The 16,686-nt window shown below is 45.1% G+C and overlaps 1 protein-coding gene across 4 annotated transcripts; it reads left to right on the top strand.

Annotated features, from left to right (window-relative positions):
- The first annotated feature begins 208 nt into the window (after positions 1-208).
- On the top strand, positions 209-15,746 carry POPDC3 (popeye domain cAMP effector 3). Of its 4 annotated transcripts, none has more exons than XM_076333316.1 (4): positions 209-365; positions 10,526-11,270; positions 13,138-13,246; positions 14,150-15,746. In XM_076333316.1, exons 2-4 carry the CDS (start codon positions 10,780-10,782, stop codon positions 14,468-14,470), a joined length of 921 nt encoding a protein of 306 aa, XP_076189431.1. In that variant the 5' UTR covers positions 209-365; positions 10,526-10,779; the 3' UTR covers positions 14,471-15,746. The 4 variants fall into 4 exon arrangements, with proteins under 4 accessions (XP_076189431.1, XP_076189430.1, XP_076189433.1 ...); XM_076333315.1 differs by lacking the exon at positions 209-365 and adding an exon at positions 925-1,103; XM_076333318.1 differs by lacking the exon at positions 209-365 and adding an exon at positions 2,704-2,715.
- The last annotated feature ends 940 nt before the right edge of the window (positions 15,747-16,686 follow it).

Below are 16,686 nucleotides of genomic sequence, written 5' to 3'. Positions count from 1 at the left end.
ACACTTACTATTTAAAAGATACTATTGCTCATCCTCCAGTTATTGAGAAATAGCTTCTGTAGTAACAGGAGCTGCACATTTAATATGCACGCTTTGTATATTAACAACTTGTAAGTCTGTCTCCTTCCATCAATAAATTCTCTCTCCCCGAGACACGAAGTGATCACCAGAACAAATGCATGGCTAGTACGCTGAAGGGCTTGTGTATCGACACTGTACCAACACTTTTAACTATATTCTTGGTGAGGCACGTGCTTGTTCTGAAACGAAATAACTGAAGACTGTGTATAAACAGATGTATTAGTCAAGTAATGAAGGCAACTCCGAAGGCACGTATCTCCCTTCCGAAGAAACATGCTGCTGGGGTGAGTAGGTGAAAGAGGAGAAAATTGTATTTTTATTTATTCCAAACCAATAATTCCAGACAATTTAACCCGAGGCAGCAGTACCGAAGGAGACGTCTTTCTCTCTGTGTCTTAAAAGCCGCGGGTTTTGCGTGCGAGTCCCAGCCACGCACCCGGGCTGCAGCCGCAACGGGTTTCAGGTGCCCAAGTTCAGCGGGTGGCACCGCCGCGGGCTCTGCCGTCCCGGAGGGGTCTCCGCAGCCAGCGGCGCCGCCTCCTCCTTCCCCTGCCCACCCCTTCGACGCCTTCGGCCCCCACCGGCAGCGCGGGGCGGCGGGGGAGCCCCGCGGCGGGGCCGGCTGCCGGGGAGGGGGGAGCGCGGCCGCCGCCGCCCCACCGCCGCCGCCGCCGCAGGAGGGGCGCGGCGGGACGGGCGGCAGCTCCCGCCGCCTCGGCCGCCCCGGGCTCGGCCGGCGCGGCTCGCCTCGGCTCGCCTGCGGTGGCCCCGCCGTCCGCAGCCCCCCAGGGCCGGCGGGAGGCGCCTGCGCGCTGCGGCCGCTCGGTGCCGGCCCCGGAGCTGGCGCCGCCCGCAGCCTCCCGCCGGCTTCTGCCTATTTTAGTCACAGCGGCGGCTCGGTGGCCGCGGCGGGACGCGGTGCCGGGAGCGGCGAGGAGCGGCAGTCTGAGCCCGTCCCCGTCCCCGTCCCGTCCGGGCGGCCGGGAAACTTTTCCGAGGGCGCGGGCAGGGGCACGGGGCAGGTAAGGGGCGCGGGCAGGGCGGGGGCCGGGCCGGGCCGGGCCGAGCCGGGCTGAAGCCCCGGCGCTGCCTCCGCCCGCCCCCCGCCGGCGCTGTCCAGTCAGGCGGCGCGCGGAGCGTCGCCTCGCTCTGCCCGGGGCCGGGGACCGAGGGGAAGCCGGGGCCGCCTCCCGCCCCGCTGCGCGCCGGGGACACCCGCTTCGGGCCCGGGGCGGCGGCGGGGACCGGCCGTCGGGGGAGGGCTGCCGCCCCGAGGGCTCGGCGGCGTCCCGGGCGGCGTGTGACGGGGAGTAACGCCGGGCGGGTCGGGGCGCTCCCTGCCTTGGGAGGAGTGCGCTCCTCCCCAGCACGCCCCGCCGGTGCGGTCCGGCAGCGGTAACCGGAGCGCCCGAGTTCAGCCTCGGCTAGGAGTTGGGGAGCATTACCATGTCGCCTTTATAAAGGAGCGGGGCACACCGCCCTGCTCTTCCCCTCCCGAGGGGTCTGTCAGAAGTGAGGCTCTTCGTTATATTCGGGTTTAGGGTTTATAGCCCTTCGGGCTTAGGGTTTATTTCTTAAGGAAAGCATGGTTTCTGGTTTCTCCTCGGGTGCAGCTGCTGCCCGCTCGCACAAGAGCTGGCTCGGGGAGTATCTCTACTTTCACAAAACGAACTCGGGGTCCGGGGGTTTCTTCCACGGACTGGGGGTCTGCTTCATAGGCTGCCGTTATTTGATTCTTCTCTCTCTCCCATCAACAAGTGGTAAGAGCAGATGAACCCTGAAATTAAGATCTAGTTTTGCATTTGCAGTTGTTTCTTTCCAAAGATAGAATGAACGATACAAAACACGTCTTTTCCCCAAACTGTAATTTTTTTTTCCAAACATATTTTTCCAAACTGTAATATTTTACCACGTTTTCTTCAGCTGTTCTGTAAAGCTTTGTGTGCTTTTAGGCTGTCAATCACTTTATGGGCAAACATTTTATATAGCTGATCTCTTGTAATATTGAATCATGGACCACCTGGTAGTGTTATAAAGATGTCATTGATGAAATCTGGCTTCCAGAACTAGGGCTTCTTGCCACTCTGTTGATTAATGGGAATATGATTGTATTCATGCAAGTAAAAATGTCTTCACTGACCACAGCAAAACAAGAAATGGTTTCCACATCTGCAGAACTGTTGCTGTTCAGGCTTTCCACAAAGTTCTGTGTGGTGCCAAATAATAAAGTAGCTTAAAATGTCAAGTTTTAAAGAAATGCCTTGCCTGCGAAATAGCAGGTAGACTGCAAGTCCTGTAGTGAGGAGAATAGATATTGAAACAGAAGGAAATGTGATACAGGTAATTCTGAAGGCAAAGTTTGTGGCAGGAGAACCTTTTACGATGAAAGTTGAGAACAGAAAGTTTATTAAGGATTCAAGAAAAGGGTTGTTAGCTGAAGCTACACATGTAATCTTTTTATTAAGTGTGCAGGCTCTTCAGAGATGAGATTTGATTTTATCATTTTAGTGTGTTCCACTACCTTGTGAAAAAGAACTCTGCTCGGTGTCTGGAGGTGATGATACGGAACCTGTAATTGGGCATGCCGCTGTTGCCCAAACAGAAGTCGGATATTGTACAGTGAACAAAGCCTCGGTTTGTGATTATATTACGTGATGAAACTAAGAGTGTTATGGCTCTCATAGAGAGAAAACTAATGAAAGTGATGCTAAACCAGTGCCACGTGCATGCTTCTGCCTGGCTCTGTTTTGTATGTAAAGCTGTGTGACACTTGTTCCAGTAAAGCAGAGAGTAGAACTGTACTTCTAACCCCAAACCCTCCAGTAAAGATAAGTAGTTTCAGCAGCCCCATTAGGGCACCCTCGCTACCTTTCACTGTGTTTCACTCTGGTTTAGAGCTCACGGGGTACGTAAATGTGGCGTTTCATGGCTCAGCATGCTGTCTGTCTGAACACATGGCTCGTGGCACTACTTCTCCATAATCCAGTTGTACGTGCAGGGGTAGTGCGATGAACCAAGCCTCTGTGTTTATTTCTTTTTTGGGATATGAAGTTCACGTCAGGTGGTTGGTTTCATGGGAATACATTCCCGTCCAAAGGTACTACTACACTGTACAAACTCATTTAAGCTGAATTCTGCTGAGTTCAGCTGTAGTTCATTAACACAGTTTTAAAGCACTTGTGAAATACACGTTGTAGCTGCTTTCTCTATTAATTTAAAAGTTGAACTGTAGAACAGCTTGAACTTGTGCTTCACTTTGCAGTTTTTATTAGAAAACACAGTAAAACAGACCCCCTGAATTATTATTTGGCCAATGCTGTTCAATATACAAGAGCTTTGCTCAAATTTACCCAAGTGCTAGCAATCCATAGTTAGTTTAAAAAATGTCTGACTGTCATTCCATATTCATGTTTCCTAGGAGCAAAAGACCTTAAAAAAAGGAGGGAGGGGATTACTCTTTTTAGTTTGGCAGGAATACTACATATACTTACGGTTCATCAGTTCTGATTCAAATTGGAAGAAAATCTGTAAATTTTTTTTTTCATATCAGATACTGTCTAGATGATAAAATAGATAGCATCTTCAGTATTGGCTTTGCAACCACAGAGGATTGCATTGTATATTTTACAGTGATAAATGAGGAATCGTTCCAGTACTGTAAGCTGTGTATAGTAAGCTGGTCTTTAAATATTTAAAGACTAAATAATAGCAGCTTCACTGTATGCGGTGCTTCTAATGAACCTTAAACTATTCTGTATTGCTGTGGGTTTTCTTTCTCTCTTGATGCCTCCCCCCCGCCCAGCTTTCTTCCACTTCTTAAAAAGATTAATAGGAATTTGAGCAAATTGTAAGTAGAATCAGGCCTCCCCAGCTGCAGCCAAACAAGCTCAGTGAATTGAAAGTCCCATGAAAAGGCTCCCGTTAAAGCGCTCTGCTTTGGAGAAAGCAGTTCTCTCTGCTGCAGCAGGGAGACGGGAGTCAGGCCCAGCGTGGCGAGGAGAACAACCAGTCACCAGCCTCGTGCCATTGGTGGGTCATTCGCAGGGACTTCAACGTAGAGATGGCATTGGGGTGTCACCAGGGTTAGGCAGCAGGTGACTGAAGGGAGTTCTTGGTTGAACAACTGTGAAAGTGGGAGCCTAAATTCTGCCTGACCAGAGCAGGGTTTTGGCCCCGAAAAGTCCCGCTTGACTGGTGGTTATTTCTCGGAGCTGCCCTGAAGGCAGTGAAGCACCAGTGATGGTTGGACGTGCCCCAGCTGCTTGTTTTGTAGCTCTGAGCATTCCCGGAAGGATTGTTCTCCAAGAAAGTATCACGTCGTATGGATGCTCTGGGGGCAGGGGTCCAATTCAGCAATTGCAGCCTGCGCAGCCCAGGGGGGTACTGGAAGGGCTGGAAAGGGTGCGGTTTGACCGCTTTTCCTAAGGCCTGAGATGCTTTACCTTCCAGGTGACACCCAGAGCACTGATCCAGGGGTGAGACATAGTGATGAGACATCAGTGAGACACAGGATGCCTTCCTCGGCCCAGGGGAATGCAAATCCCTTTTCCCTCCTCGCATGAGGGTGCCCCAAGTGACGCATTTTGACTCATGTGGGTGGGTCACTTGCTGCCCTTCTTGTTGAAGCTGTGATGTTGTGCAGAAAGGAGACTGAGGGAGGGAGAACCACGCTGCAGTCGCAACTCGTTCTATGATGGGGATACTCACTCGGGGAGCGGGATCCTGAGGCTCGGCTGCCGGAGTTGCATACATGTTTCATGTTAAAGCATTCATTGATGAAACACCCCTTTCTTTGAAGAACGTTGGCAGGAAGGGATGCTGGCTCCACATGGATGAAGGTTTCTTCTGGAAGGTCTATATGAGGAATAATTGCAGAGATATACCTGTCTTCAGTGTTTTCTGTTGTGCAAAGTAGCTGCTTAGCTGGTATCTGAGGCAGGCTTCTAGATTTCATTGGGAAGACCAGCTACATAACTTTCTAGGTATGTACAACTTTTTTATATTAAGTAACTTAAGACAAAAGTCCAGAAGACATTGCGATCATCTAATCTGACTTACTGTAGAATAAAAAATAGAATTGTAGTAAATCAATTAATTTTTTAATAATAGTATACCCAGATTTATTTTAGGTACCAGACAGCATCCTGACTTCTTTAATTCCCAGCAAAGGAAATCTTTAAAGCCATCCTATTAATTAATTACCTTTGCTATGTATGCTTGTGTGTCTTTGTAATCTGCATATATCTAGTTTTATAGTGACTGATTATCTTGATACCTTTGTGTTTTGGATTGGGTAGTCCTTTTCTTCCTCATCCTGCTTCCATCTTCCTGAATAGATGTTATGGACTGTGATGAAGCTACTGTAGCCTTCTCTATATTGCACAGGCTGCATTTTCTCGGCAAAATCATGTGTTTTCCAGTATTATAATTACTGCTTTCTCTAGGGTCTAGTCTCGAGAAGTTTAAGGTAAGCTAGCTTGTGTTGTTAGTTACTGTCCTAATTGCTGCATGCATGTTTTGAGCCTGGAGTGGGTTCAAGGACAGTTTATCACTGAAAATACCTCGTTTATCTGCCCATACTTGCCCGTAGGCGCATAGCCATACCTCTCTGTAGGTGCGTAGCTCCTCTGTGCACTGAGTTAGACACTGCATTGCAGTTAAGAGTTTGGTTGTCTCAGTCCCTTTGGACTATCTAACCCCAAGTGAACAACTGCTGAAGGAAAGTAGCTTAGGGAAAGCGTGCTACATAAACAACCATTGAGAGCAATAGGTGTCAGCAGGGGGGCAGAGAGAGGATTGCAGAGACAAAGGGGCAATGGAAGGAAGGGGTACGTTAATTGACGTATGCGTTTACATTGCACGTTAGAGGAAGTACTTGCTAAAATTAAGGAGCAGCTTCTTTTTATACATCTAAATGATGGCCAGACCAGATGTAACTTGCCAGCCCAGACAGGGTGCTCAGAGCTCGTCCCTCTGGAAGCAGGGGGCGTCGAGGCCGGCAGGGCCCCCCTTGGCTGGAGGGAGCTGCTTGGTTCCCGGTGGAGTCGCTGGAGCAGCTTTGCTGACTGCCAAGCCAGGCTGTAGCCACTAGCTCAGGTATAAACATCTACACTGTAGATGGCTAAAACCAGTGAGACAAATCCTGCTAAATCCAGCATAATCTCATTTTGTACATGAAAGCATATATGCTGTAAAGGAAAGTCTTCCCTTTTGCTTCCAAACCTGTAGCAAACAATTCATCCAGGCTGGCTACACGATCAGCACGTACGGCACTACAGGCTGTCAACATGTACAGTGCGAAAGTGCTGAGGGCTTTCTGGCTGAATACTTGGGATAAGACAACTAAAGAATGGAGTATTCGAATTCTGAATAGCTTTACTTTTGACTTAATCAAAAAGACCAAAGAGAGAACTGCTGGTGGCCTTGGCTTTTAGGGTTTATTTTTTGCAGAAATTATTGTGATCCAGACACAGTAACTAACACTCAAAGCTTCTCAGACTTGAATTTGAGTCATCAGTGACAAAAATGGGGTACAGTACCCAGTTCTCAAGCAAATTAAAAACGTACATAATTGGTAATTCTGTGTGGGAATACTACAGTGTATGGGGAAAATGCCCATTTGGGGAGGGGGAGGTTGTACTATGTGCGTTGAAATTACAATATAGATTCATTCTGTTTTGACTGTTTTAGTACACTGCTTATATGACGTTTTAAGTTGCTGGCAGGTATTTATTTTGGAGAGTATAAGTGAAATACTCCATTTACTGCTTTGAAGCTCCAGCAAACTCGTTGATTTTAACACTTTCTGATGACAGCTTAGTCCTTTCAGCAATGCTGTTGTTTGTTTTAAAGAAGTCCATGCCACTGTATATTGCTCACATCTCTAGTCTGGGCTGATTTTTCCCAGTGCTTGATCTGCTCCTGCTGGAGAGGGTGGAATGTGTGGTGGGGCAAAACACTCGGAAGCATCTCAGTAATTCAGCCTGTGCTGGCAGGGCATGTCTTCTTCCTGGGAGGAGACCTCTTCCATGCACCTCTGGCTCTGGCCGCCTACAGATGTCAATGCTGTGTTATTCTGAATACGGTAGCCACGTAGCAGAGACTGTTCTTGTGCACAGTGCTCCTTCTTCCCCATAGGCAGGGGACAGAGTAGTTAGCATTCAACATTTACTTGGGGAAGATACAGTTCTTCAGGCTTATAATCCAAGATACCTGCTTTAAATGCAGTTTCCCGCTGATGCTTGCCTGATCACCACCATCAAATGAACCTGTAGCGATAACTGTTCACCGCAGCCAGGACAACTGTCGCAGGACATCAAACAAGGCCACGTCAGTTGGCGCATTCCCTGTCCTGGTAGCTAAGAACACCAAAGCATCTCAGTGAAAGGATGGTGTCCCCTTCAGGTGCTTACAAACTTGGTAACGCCGTGCTACTGTGGGCACGGTCCTCAGTGGAGGATGACTCACAGTTGGTACCACAGCTGTTTGGTTTTTTGGTTTGGGGGATTTTTCTCCCCCCACCCCTGCTTGCAGTAGATGAATGGCTTAATTAGAGTGACTGTTCTGAAGCCCTCAAGAGTTTAAATTTTGGACTTGTAGGAACTATAAAGAAAAATGTGAAAGGCCTTATCTAGCACTAAATACCAATCAAAATTAGAAATTTTACTGTATATGTAGGCCCACACATACTATTGTCTCTGCTCTATTTAACACTTCATAAAAAAACCTACCAACAATTTTTAGCTCCCAAATCTTAGAATAATTTCTTGATTGAAAAGAGGTGAATCCTCTCTTTCTGCCTGCAGTTCACTGGCAGCAAGCATGCCTGCTCTTCACCGTAGCCATGAGAAACCAGCTCCATTTAGTAGTAGGCTTCGTCAGTATTTCCAGAGGGTTTGTTTTTGCCTGCACACCTTACGTAGCTCAGGAGAGTGTCATGTTGATGAGGCTGTATTCTGTGCTAGCGCTGGCCTCCCTCCTTTGCCCTTCCTCTTGCCCAGATGGAGGGAGGCCCTCTCCAGCCTGGGTGGTGCCGTAGCACAGTAAAAGTTCTCATTGTGCAGAGCTACTGAAATAAGTGGGAATGTTGCATACAGTGGTTTTGGAAGACAGGTCCCATTCCAAAAATAAACAGTTACAATTACAGGACAGTTTTTCCAGGGCTTTGGTTTTGTGCATGATGACCCTCTATCTGTGTCCTAGTGGTGTGCTGTTCTTTCCAAATTATTTTGACCCATCTTGTCATGAATAGATGTTTTACAGCAATGCTGTGAGCTGCAGTGTGGGCAGACTGTGAATGCTATAAGCGAATTGGAAATAGAACATAAATTTTGTGAAGTTATTGCAATGTCATGTCAAATGATTGCAATGTGTGACTTTACATGACAAAAAGACGTTGGTAATGGAAGGTAGATTACAGTACGGATCCACAGTGGTTTTGTTTGTGGCATGCATACAGCTTCCCATGTAACTTCTCAGTCGTGGTTCCATTCCAAACACTGAATTTTTTGTAGAAATTAGGGCCTTCATGAGAACTGCTCAGAGCAAAATGTTGGCAATAGAGTAGAAGTGTTAACAATAATCCAAAATCACTGTTATCAATTATTCTATTTAAAAAAACAAACAATCAAACAAAAAATTCCTGCCGCCGATTTTTGACCGTGCAGTGGAAATGCTGACTGGATTCAGAACACAAGGTCTGGGAACTGCATGTTTCAGTTTTATTTTCTTTTGGTTCAGAAATCTTACCCCTTGATCACAGAAGTACCGCCTAAAATTCCTCATGCTCTTACCGTGCCTAGGTAACTTCTTTGTAGCTGATGCAGTTCTCATCTCCCATTCTCCAAGGGCTAAATCCTGCATCCGGGAGGAATCCTGTACCAGAGAAGAGTATTTGGGTAAAGAGATAAACAGAAAAGCTTACAGTTACATCCTTGTAATGCTGGTTCTTCCACTGCAGTAGGATATCGAGTATTTTAATTTGGGGAGGTTCCGTGCTCTTTAGCTGTGATATTTTTATGGGTCAGTGACTTCCCTATCGCCACTCCCAGAGAGGGAGAGCTCTCCTCCTAACCTCTTCTTCTGAACTCTGCCGCTCAGTTTTTTGGGATTTTATTTCTTCATTTAGCATTAGCGTTTTTTAATCATGGAATTAATGTTGGGGCTTGAATAAACTTAAAAGAAGTAAAGCTGTAGCAGCTAGGAAATGTGATACGACTTTGCTTTATTAATTTCTTAGACCTGTCACTGTGAAAAAAACCACCACTGAAAGCCCTGCTGAATGGTGTTGGGTGCTTCACTGCACCAGCAGTACTTTTTAAGTATTGACTTCTGTGGCTCTTGGGGGGGAAAAAAAAAAGCTACCTTTGATATTCTAGAGAATCTAATAATTTAGATAGCGAGATATTTCTTGGCTTCCCTGTTGTTTTACCAGGAAAAGAACCAGACAGTTAAAGACTTCGGTGGGTTTCAATCCTGATTACACTACTGATTGATAGACTCTGGCTTTGCAATTTCTACCATGTCTAATTTCACATTGAAGCATGTATTTTTACTTTAAAAGTCAGACATAGAAAGCTAGTTTTGATTTTTTTAATTTATTTTGGTTTTTTTCATGTTTTCGGTTGTGTATTTTACTTTTTATTTAACTCTTCGGAATACATTATCATATGGAAACAAATAGCATCTTTACAACATTTTACAGTGTTAAACAACAAAATTATGTGGTCCATGGCATGAAATTATACAAGGTAGAACTTTGAATGTTATAAAATTCCTTTTAAATGCCCTTTGAGAAGTATTTTGCAGGACTACTTTCTTCATGTTCTAATAACATAATCTGTATAAAGCTGCCTTTAAGCTTTGTAGTCTTCCTTATACGGGACAGGTTTTTGCCTGTCATCCTTGGAGTAGAAAAGACCATCCCCCGTGATACTTGGGTTTCCCTTATTGTGGTGTTTGGGGATGTCGTTTGTTGTCTCCGGGGACAGAGAGCAGCCTTGCTCAGCTCATTAATGAGAGCGGTTTGACTGAAATCCAGAGTGAGATGGAGGAGGTGAACAAGGAACAAGAGTTCGCTGTCACTTCTTGTCCGAGAGCTAGGTGGGGCATTAAATGAGACTCGCAGGCAGCAGGTTCAGGACCAACAAACGCAACTACCTTCCCAGCAGTTAGGCTGTGGAAAGTCTTGCCGCAGGACATGGTGGATGCGATGTACAGGTTTACATGGATTCAGTTGCGATTCGACAGTTGCCACAGGGTTCATAGATACAGAAACATGATCTTCAATTGAATGGATATTAAGGTTTGATCCTGGAATCACAGGGTTACAAGGGGAATTGGAAGATTGTAATGCAGTCTGTGGTTTTAGACAATAAAAGCTTTGATAGAGTTTAATTGATGAAAAGAATTTTGTAAGTAATTCATCTTTTCTTCACTTGTCCAGATCAGATGAAGCTACAGATGACACGGCCAAAGTCAAAAGAATGCATGAACTGGTGAGAGACAGCATTGCCTTCTGAGAACATTAGCTTCCTAGTTGCTGGAAATCCTAAGTGCGACTTTACTGCCAAAAGAGACCCTGACATTACGTGATCATTGAGCAGAGTTTGCAAGAATGGAAAAGCAAAGGACCCTGCTAGCTGCATCTCATAAATAAAAACTTCCAAGATTCAGCTGAATCGAAAAATTATTCCAGCCATGGGAGAAAATGCAAGTTTTTGGGAAAGTCTGATATATGCACATCCTACGTGTACCACCTGGAAGCAAGAGGCAGAGGGATCTATCTACCACCTAGCCAGTATTCTCTTTGTTGTGGGCTTCATGGGTGGAAGTGGATTCTTTGGGCTTCTCTATGTCTTCAGCTTGCTTGGATTGGGCTTTCTCTGCTCTTCTGTTTGGGCTTGGCTGGATGTCTGTGCTGCTGATATATTCTCCTGGAATTTTATACTGTTTGGTATATGCTTCGTCCAGTTCATTTACGTTACCTACCAAGTTCGGAGTGTTTCCTTTGACAGAGAATTCCAGGAACTCTACAGTGCTCTCTTCCAGCCTCTGGGAATTTCCTTGACTGTCTACAGGAAGATCGTTTTGTGCTGCGATGCAGAAGTGGTTACCCTGGAGAAGGAACACTGTTATGCCATGCAGGGCAAAACACCTATTGATAAACTGTCCTTGCTCGTGTCAGGCAGGTTCGTATCTGTTTGTTCAGACTTACTGCAAATATCTTTATTTTTTCCTCCTTCTTGAAAATGAAAGCAAAAAAAATGCCTGATTTGTGTATTGTTTGTTCATTTTCCAGTACAATAGATTAAATATTAATGCAAGTAATATAAATATTAATAGGCTAAAGACACTTGTCTAGGGCAGTACTAACATAAAAACACTAAGCACAAAATCTGTAATAGCATAAAGAAAAGGATTTTAAGTCATTCTTTTCCAGACTACTGTATCATAGCACTTAACAGGTTAGGCAGATAAAGGGAACAAATGTGTGCTTCAGTCTTCAGGCTATGGTTTGCTATCTGTCTACTGCCTAGCTGATGAACACAGCATCTTTCTTTTTTTTCTTTGCCAGTATCATCTGAAACAGGACTAAAAGGTAGTTATGAAACTGAATATACTGAGATAAACTCTGTTTAATAGAGATCTTGACTTTGATACAGATTGTATTTGGTTGCTTTCTGGGGGTGTGAGAGAAGAGAGGGAGTAAGGGAGAGCAGTTTTAGAGGCCTCAAAGTGCCCTTCCGTTACAAGGGGACATAGTTGAGCCCTATCAAGATTTGCAGAACTGAGTCTACAGTTACTGTATACTGTGGCCCTTAGTTAAACCCTGAGGCAATAAGTCCACCTGCTTGTACTCCCTGCTTACTGGAGACCCTTCTGGCAACCTTGCTGATGCTTTCCTGAAGGGAAATACTAGCTTTCGTACTGTATACAAAGTGGTATACAGTACTGGACCACCACAAGAGTAGATGGGATACATAGAGATGATGGCCATGGTGTGTCTTTGATGGGACACTTTGTAGGTGCATTTTGACAGCCTGCTGCGTGGTCAGATGGAATTTGTAGGCAGCTTGAAACTCAGCTGATTTAGGACTACTTGCAATGAACAATATGGATTTTAGGTAGTTGTCCTTAGTGACACCCTGGTTCAGAGCATTCTTGGGAGCTGTCTAGAAAGTACCATGTGGAGGTTGCTTTTGGTCATAGTCATACTGAAGGAGAGGTGTCCATCCTTCTACATGCCCAGCCAGTTAGTAATCATGCAGGGAGTTCCTGCTACCCTTCTTTGTGCATTATAGGGCTGCTTCTTCTGATTGTGTAAGAAGCATTAATCTCGGTGCAGGGCAGATGTAAAAAGGGGACTCCTACAGCTTGCTTTTTTTCTTTTAGCTCATGAGGTTTAAGCATACGTTTCCTGCTTGTGTGCCTTCAAACTTAAAAATGATTTAAAAAGTAGAAAGAAAATTTTTCTTCGGCATCTGCAGAAGGCCACAGCATTCACACAGAGATCCCATACCCATGCTGTTCTCCCGGCTCCAGAGACAGTCCTGTGGCCATGTAATTCCTGTTAAACATTGAGAGAGCCCTACCTAACACATGCCATGGGGAACTCCTGCTTCCCACTTCGTGCTTTTGCCACTTTATTCCCTCTAAAACGCCTATTTGCCAAACTTAGAAGTATAGCCCATGGCTTTCAAGTGAAGGAGGCAAACGGTGTTATGTGCATTGGTCTTTCACCTCTTCAGTGCATGCTGGCCTTGTCATGACAAAGCTTGCACGTCGCTGCACGGACCTGCCCCAGAGAGAATAATATGACTTGAATAAGGCCTGGAAAGATTTCCATTTCAGTTGCATGATTGTCTTGTATTTCTTTCAACTGGCCTGATCAAGTTGTGCTCAAAAATATAATTAGATACTGTTGGCCAGTGATCGCTTTTTCATGCTCTCAAAGCTATATATACAGTCTTCACATACTAGAAATAACACATTCTTGTTGCAGTCATTGCTGCTGTACAGGTAGTACTAACAAATTAACACATCTTATCTTGGTAGGATCAGAGTGACAGTTGATGGGGAGTTTCTGCATTATATTTTTCCTCTTCAATTTCTGGATTCTCCTGAATGGGATTCACTGAGGCCCACAGAAGAGGGAATTTTCCAGGTAAAAGTGGAGAGGTTTTTTTTTAATACTACAGAAAACTGTTCAAGTACTAATTGGTTTAGAAATAAGTTCATTTAGTTGTGGGTTTCATTTGTGAAATTATACAAACAAGTGGCATTCCATTAATTTGGGGAGGGAAGTCCTCTTTACCCGCTGGACTGGTTATGCTGTCTGTATCTTCTTTCTGTTTGCATCTTGTTGTTACAACAAACAAGGTTTTTCTTAAAGCTAATCCAGGAGGTAGACTCTGTTTGCATTCTTTGGCTGTGCTAAAATCCAGCCCTGAGAAACCAGGTTTGCAGGAGGTGGGTGGAAACTGGTGCTGAAGAGGCTTCCCTACGGGAGGTGAACCGGAGAGCACGGGCTGGGGAGAGGCATGCCCGTGGTACAGCTTGGCACGGGGGCACAGCGTGGGAGAGGGTGCCCATCGGGGCTGCGCCCTGTCATCCATGAGCCCTCCCACTGCTGTCACTTGACTGACACGCTAGCTCCTGCCTGTGTGGGATCTGATGTCTCATGTCACGAGGGCAAATGGCATTTGTCGAGAGCTTTCTTTAGACCTGCCTTTCCAGTTGGGGCTGCCGAGAGCAAAGCAGGGAGCGCAGGGCCAAGGCCGGGGCGCGCCGTCAGCCTGCATTCTGGCTGGGGCTGCTGTTCAGTGTGGGCTTAGGCATACTGTCACTGAGGCTGACAAGACAATCATTCGGTCCCTTCCCAGTCACCCTTCTCGCTTGTCTTTTGCATACAGTAGACCTTGCAGAGGTTGCAGCAGGTGCAAAGACGCGAGGTGTACGTTACAGACACAGCCTGCGTGCCTGCTGGGGGGGGTGCTTTCTGAGCAAGGGCAGCAGCAGCAATGTCACTGCCTTATCACCTAGCTAATTTTAATTTGCTCTTCTATAGGTAACACTTACAGCAGAGACAGATTGTCGGTACGTGGCCTGGAGAAGAAAGAAGCTGTATCTGCTGTTTGCTAAACACCGTTTCATCTCCCGCCTGTTCTCAATTTTAATTGGGAGCGACATTGCTGAAAAACTGTATGCCTTGAATGACAGAGTGCACGTGGGGAAAGGCTTTAGGTACGACATTCGGTTACCAAACTTCTACCATGTTTCACTGCCAGAGACCCCTCCGGTGCAGCCCTCCTACCACCTGCAGAGAGGGTCCCCCCGGCGCAAGCTCACAGGGGTTACAAACTGCGGCTCCTTCAGCACACAGTCCTAGGAAGGGAGACTCTGCTGCAGCCATTCCCCAAAATGATGAAGGGAAGTGCAAAGTGGTGAAGCAGAAGAGCAGAAAGATGAAGCAGAATGAGACCCAGTCAAGCCAAATTTGACTGACAAGTGCCATTTACTTTCATTGGAGTAGCTTGAATTCTTCCTCTCTAGAGCCAGCGGGTTGGCTTCTGCATTTTGACTGTTTGTGCAATATGTTTAGTTTCTGTTGATACTTTTGTTGATCTTCATCTCCTTACTTTTGGAGGAAAACAAATCATAACAGGCTGAAGTTTTATTGTAATTGTGGTGGCCTCTGTGTTGTGTTTTTAAAAAAACCAAACCCACGGTATTTGTAATTATACTTTCTCAAAGTTATTTGCCATAATGAAGTATAGTCAGTATAGTCAATGAAAACAAGCAAGTTGTCTTCAAAATACAGCAACTTGCTTGTAACATTCATGTTTATGCCATGTGAACATTGTCTCAATTAACGTGAAGAATATTGCAGAAAAAGACCAAGAGACCGATTGTATTGGTTTTGTTTTTTAAAGAAAGATTTTGAAATGCACAGCAAGATTCTTAAAAAACAAACAAAAGAAAACAACAAATTCTGTCCCATGAGCGATTGGTTTCTCTCTGACTGTCCTAAAGAGGTATTATGTGAAAACAAACGTAAATGTAATTGCTGGCATTAGAAAAGTAAAGCAGTTGTAACTGCTGCAAATATTGCTTAGGGAAATGATTGTGTAGTGTTTCTGATAGAATGTGATGTTATAGGACCTAGGCTTCCACGGTGTCAGTGCCATTCGTGACATGTACAATAAATGCTGTTAATCAATCAACTGCCAAACCATTGGAGTTTGTTTTACAATATTCTTTTTAGTTAGGTTTGTCAGGAAGAAACTAAGAAACAGCCGCAGCAATAAATACAATTTTTAACTGAAGCATTCTTGTTTAGCTTCCAGAGTCACTTTTCTGAGCCTATGAAATTCTTGATTTAAAACGTATTCTCTCCGTAATTCTATGGCGTTTTAATGGCATAAGGGAGCACCAGCTCACGCTTTGGTAGGAGAGAGCTGGTTTCGACCCTTGAGGTCCCTGTGCCTTTGGGGAGGGTGTCTGAATGTCTTTGCTAGCTCACCTTCCTGCTGCTATGCCTGATGCCTGCCAGTAACCAAAAAATAAGAAGCATTACTATTTTATGAGACTGTATTGCTGCTTGATATATCTGAAGGTAGATCACATTTTAATATTTTAAAATTGCTGGACTGTTTGGTAGGACAACCATTGTGTTTGCGTATGTGTGGGTATACATATGAGTTTAGATCTTGGGAGTTGTTGCTGGAGGACTTAAAATAATGGTACAACCTCATGCTTGAAAGATAATCATGCATTATGTATAAGAAAGCTATTAGAAGTGATATGAAACACCACCTGTTTGAAGGACCTTCAGTGTAGAGCAGATAACGTTGTACGAGTTTTGCTTTTAGCTTTATGTCCCTTTCTCAGAGGGAAAAATCTGCCAAACATAAATACCATAGAATGCAATGTGATAATCCCCAAATCCTTCTAGTAACCCTTCCACGCGATGTATTCTGTATGTATTACTTAATATGTTAGTCATATTAAGTCACAAAGCTACTTTGTCTTGGTCAAAAGAGAACTGAAAAAATGCAAACAGAGAGTTCATTGACAGCTGTTAAAGGCTGGCCCAGAAAATAACTAAGGCACAAAGTGCCAGAGGCTGGCAGTGTGTAGTAAGGACGTACAGCTGTGTGTGCCCTCTTCCTACATTTTTCACGGTTAAGGGACAGGATGGCAGGCGACCTGACCCCTTGCTATGACTCAGCACAGGTATTCTCGTGGAGCTTCAGTGCTGTGATTAGTATCACGTCTTATTTGTCAGCAGTGCCCGCTGCCTGAGGTGGGTAAGAAGCGCGTCATCTCTCGTGGATGTTGTCACTTAGGCTGTGCCTCGCAATCCCTGCTCCGCTTCACCCGGCTGAGCTGCTCTGAAAACCTAACGCTGTTTTTTAACAGGTGATTTAAAATTAGCCCCCCCATCTCTCATTCTGATAAAACAACAAGAGTTTATAAATTTCTCGTGCTATAACATGTGTTGGACCAATATGAAGTTTATACTTAATGTTTTATATGTTAACAGTCTAGAAACATAAAAAGATTATAGTCTAGAAACAAAAAGAGATGTTGTTCTAGACTTAG

Source organism: Aptenodytes patagonicus, chromosome 3 (genome assembly GCF_965638725.1).
Source record: "Aptenodytes patagonicus chromosome 3, bAptPat1.pri.cur, whole genome shotgun sequence".
NCBI lineage: Eukaryota > Metazoa > Chordata > Aves > Sphenisciformes > Spheniscidae > Aptenodytes > Aptenodytes patagonicus.
The sequence above is the reverse complement of the archived record's forward strand: the minus strand, read 5'-3'. Positions and strand labels throughout refer to the sequence as shown.

What these genes read in the sequence shown, in the direction of transcription:
- POPDC3 (XM_076333316.1), top strand. Translation starts at nt 10,780, where the DNA reads ATGGGAGAAAATGCAAGTTTTTGGGAAAGTCTGATATATGCACATCCT. An exon ending in TCCTTGCTCGTGTCAGGCAG is followed by an intron (nt 11,271 to 13,137) that starts GTTCGTATCTGT and finishes TTATCTTGGTAG; the next exon opens with GATCAGAGTGACAGTTGATG. An exon ending in CAGAAGAGGGAATTTTCCAG is followed by an intron (nt 13,247 to 14,149) that starts GTAAAAGTGGAG and finishes GCTCTTCTATAG; the next exon opens with GTAACACTTACAGCAGAGAC.